The sequence below is a fragment of the Rosa chinensis genome, chromosome 2 (genome assembly GCF_002994745.2).
Source record: "Rosa chinensis cultivar Old Blush chromosome 2, RchiOBHm-V2, whole genome shotgun sequence".
Taxonomy (NCBI): Eukaryota; Viridiplantae; Streptophyta; class Magnoliopsida; order Rosales; family Rosaceae; genus Rosa; species Rosa chinensis.
Window position 1 is genome coordinate 20,309,735 of NC_037089.1, and position 3,029 is coordinate 20,312,763.

Below are 3,029 nucleotides of genomic sequence, written 5' to 3' on the forward strand. Positions count from 1 at the left end.
TGAAGCTTGAAAGCAAGTCTTCAATGGTGGATGGTGGAGGAATAGGTCACGGCTCCTTCTTCTCCCTTCGGCCTTGCTTGAACTCCGTGGCTTGCTTTAGAGGATGGAGAGAGAGAGAGAAAAGCTCACGGCTACAATATAATTTTTCTGAATTTTTCTAAGGTGTTTTGAACCTGTATGGGGGAGAGGAACCCTTGACGTTGAGAAAGGGGGAGTTTTATATAGGAGCATGGCTAGGGTTCACAAAGCAATCAGAATTTTCCACATAGCTTCAACCAATGATAATTCGCCAAGTAAGCTTGTGATGTGGTCCAACCAATCATAATTCTCTAAAATACCTCCCTAATATTTAATTGCCAAATTTCCTTGAAATTATTCTGATTTTCTTCATGAATTTCGGCCAACATTCCTTTAGGGAATTTAGAGATGAATCTAGACGCCTTTTTAGCTTTTCCTTGGTACACACATATTTTCCTTCCATAAATATCTCCCTTGAATCTCTCTTGGCGTCATCTCCTTGATTATTTCTGATTTTCACGTTGGCAATCACACCAAATTATTCCTCCAACAATATTTCTTTCCATAAAAGTCTCCCAAGAAAATCTCTCCTTGAAATCTTCAATCAATCATCTTCAATTCCCACGTTGTCACCTTGTTTTTCCTTAAGTATTACACGGCAAATTTAATCCCCAAGGAAAATATATTTTCCTTTTTTTAAAAAAACTCTTCCTTGATTCTCTCCTTGCCATGTCATCTTCATGAAACTTCTCGTTCCATTTATGAACTCAATTCTGCTTATTTATTCCAAAAACCTGAAAATAGAAGCTTTCTAAAATAAGAAATGGAAACTTTCTTAAACTAAAATGGAAACTTTCTAAAAATGGAAAATAGAAACTACAAAACGGAAACTTTCTACAATTAGGAACTTTCCCATTCGAAGAATGAAAACTTTCATAAACAGAGTTTTATTAAGGAAATAACGCAGAAAATATAGGGAAATAACAGTTAAAATGTCGCATTAAAATGCTCCTATCAAAATCCTTTGAACACTTTCATGTACCTCTCAAAAGGGTACATCCATCTAAAAAATACCGGACCACATAACTCGACTTCCCTAACAAGATGGACAGTTAGGTGAATCATTATGTCAAAAAATGATGGTGGAAAGAACTTCTCAAGCAGGCAAACTGTATCGACCAAGTCTGCTTTCATTTGTTGCAATTTTGAAACGTCGATCACTTTACTGCATATTGCTTTGAAGAATAGGCAAAACCGAATAATTGCGTACCTAACTGGTTTCTCCAAAACTGAACATAATGCAACAGGGAGAAGAAGTTGCATTATAGTGTGGCAATCATGTGATTTAAGACCAGCAAGTCGTAAATCCTCCATTGACACCAGATTTCGTACATTGGATGAAAACCGAACTGGAACGGTCATATTGAAAAAGGAACTGCAAACAATCTTTCTCTCATCTAGGAACAAGTTCCAACTACCCAAAGGCAACTTGTCCCTTTTTGCAGCAGTTGTAGGCTTCAAATCAGTCCGTATACCCATTTCGACCATGTCTAAACGAGCAGCAGCCCCATCCTTAGTCTTCCCAGAAATGTTCAACAGCGTACCAAGAATAGCATCACAACAATTCTTCTCAATGTGCATCACATCAAGATTATGTCTTACCGGAAGATGTTCCCAGTAATCAAGTTCGAAGAAAACAGACCTTTTTTTCCAGCAAGGTCTGTTTTCATCTTCAAGACCCTTATAAGGGGGAGGAGGGTTTTTCTTGCCAAATGGTCGATTTAGACCTTGAACTCTGGTCAACACCTCCTCTCTAGTTAATGGTGTAGGAGCTTCACCCTCCTCTATGGTGTTGTCGAAAGCAGCAACTTGCTTTCTATAAGGATGATGTCGTGGCAGCCATCGTCGATGCCTCATGAATGCCATTTTTTTAGAGTGCTTCAACCTATAGGGTCTTGTCTGATCAACACATATTGGACAAGCATTGTATCCTTTCACAATGCTTCCCGATAAATTCCCATACGCGGGAAAATCGTTAATTGTCCATAATAGTATCGCCTTCAGTTTAAAATACTCTCCTCTTACAGCATCATATACTCTCTCAACCCCATCCCACAACACGTTCAAATCATCCACTAATGGCTGTAGATAGACGTCGATGTCATTTCCGGGTTGTTTGGGTCCAGAAATTAACATAGTCAACATCATGTACTTCCTCTTCATGCATAACCATGGAGGAAGGTTATAGGTGATAAGTATAACAGGCCAACATGAGTATTTGCTACTTAGAGAACTATGTGGATTAAACCCGTCTGATGAAAGCGCTAATCTAAGGTTCCTACTTTCTAGACCAAAGTCTGGCCATTTTGTGTCAATCATTTTCCAAGTTGGGGAATCGGCTGGATGCCTCATCATTCCATCTTTCTTTCGATCATTGGCATGCCAAGTTAGCTCCTTAGCTGACACTGTCGATTGGAACATCCGTTTGAACCTTGGGATCGGAAGGAAGTACCACAATACCTTCCCTGGAACCCTTTCTTTCTCAGATTTGTCCTTTCCAAGTTTCCACCTTGATTCACCACAAGTTGGACAACTGGTCGCATCAGCATGGTGCAATCTGTACAAGATGCAGTCATTTGGACAAGCATGAATCTTTTCATACCCCATCCCCAATGCGGAAAGTGTTCTTTTAGCCTCATAAGTAGACTCTGGTAAGTCATTTCCTTCTGGAAGCAAGAGGCCAATCATAATTAACATATCTGAATAGCACGCATCAGTCATGCCGTGCTTTGCTTTCAGATTGAATGTTTGTATCAAACCATTCAACTTGGTTGTCTTGGTACAACCAGGATATAGAGGCTTATCTCAATCTTCTACAAACTGCATAAACTCGTTCGAGTCTTCCGAAATCTCCTCATCCTCACTACCCTCTAACCCTACAGCTTCTGCTTGTATGCCTAAATCAGGATTCATTTCGACTGTTTCAGAATCCCCTCTAAGAGCATGCAAGG

At 39.7% G+C, this 3,029-nt stretch overlaps 1 protein-coding gene across 1 annotated transcript; it reads right to left on the reverse strand.

The window, feature by feature from the left end:
* Window positions 1–1,032: 1,032 nt before the first annotated feature.
* On the reverse strand, window positions 1,033–2,799 carry LOC112183870. The gene has a single exon (XM_024322187.1). It carries the CDS (start codon window positions 2,797–2,799, stop codon window positions 1,033–1,035), a length of 1,767 nt encoding a protein of 588 aa, XP_024177955.1.
* Window positions 2,800–3,029: the final 230 nt, after the last annotated feature.

What these genes read in the sequence shown, in the direction of transcription:
- LOC112183870 (XM_024322187.1), bottom strand. Translation starts at nt 2,799, where the DNA reads ATGACTGATGCGTGCTATTCAGATATGTTAATTATGATTGGCCTCTTG.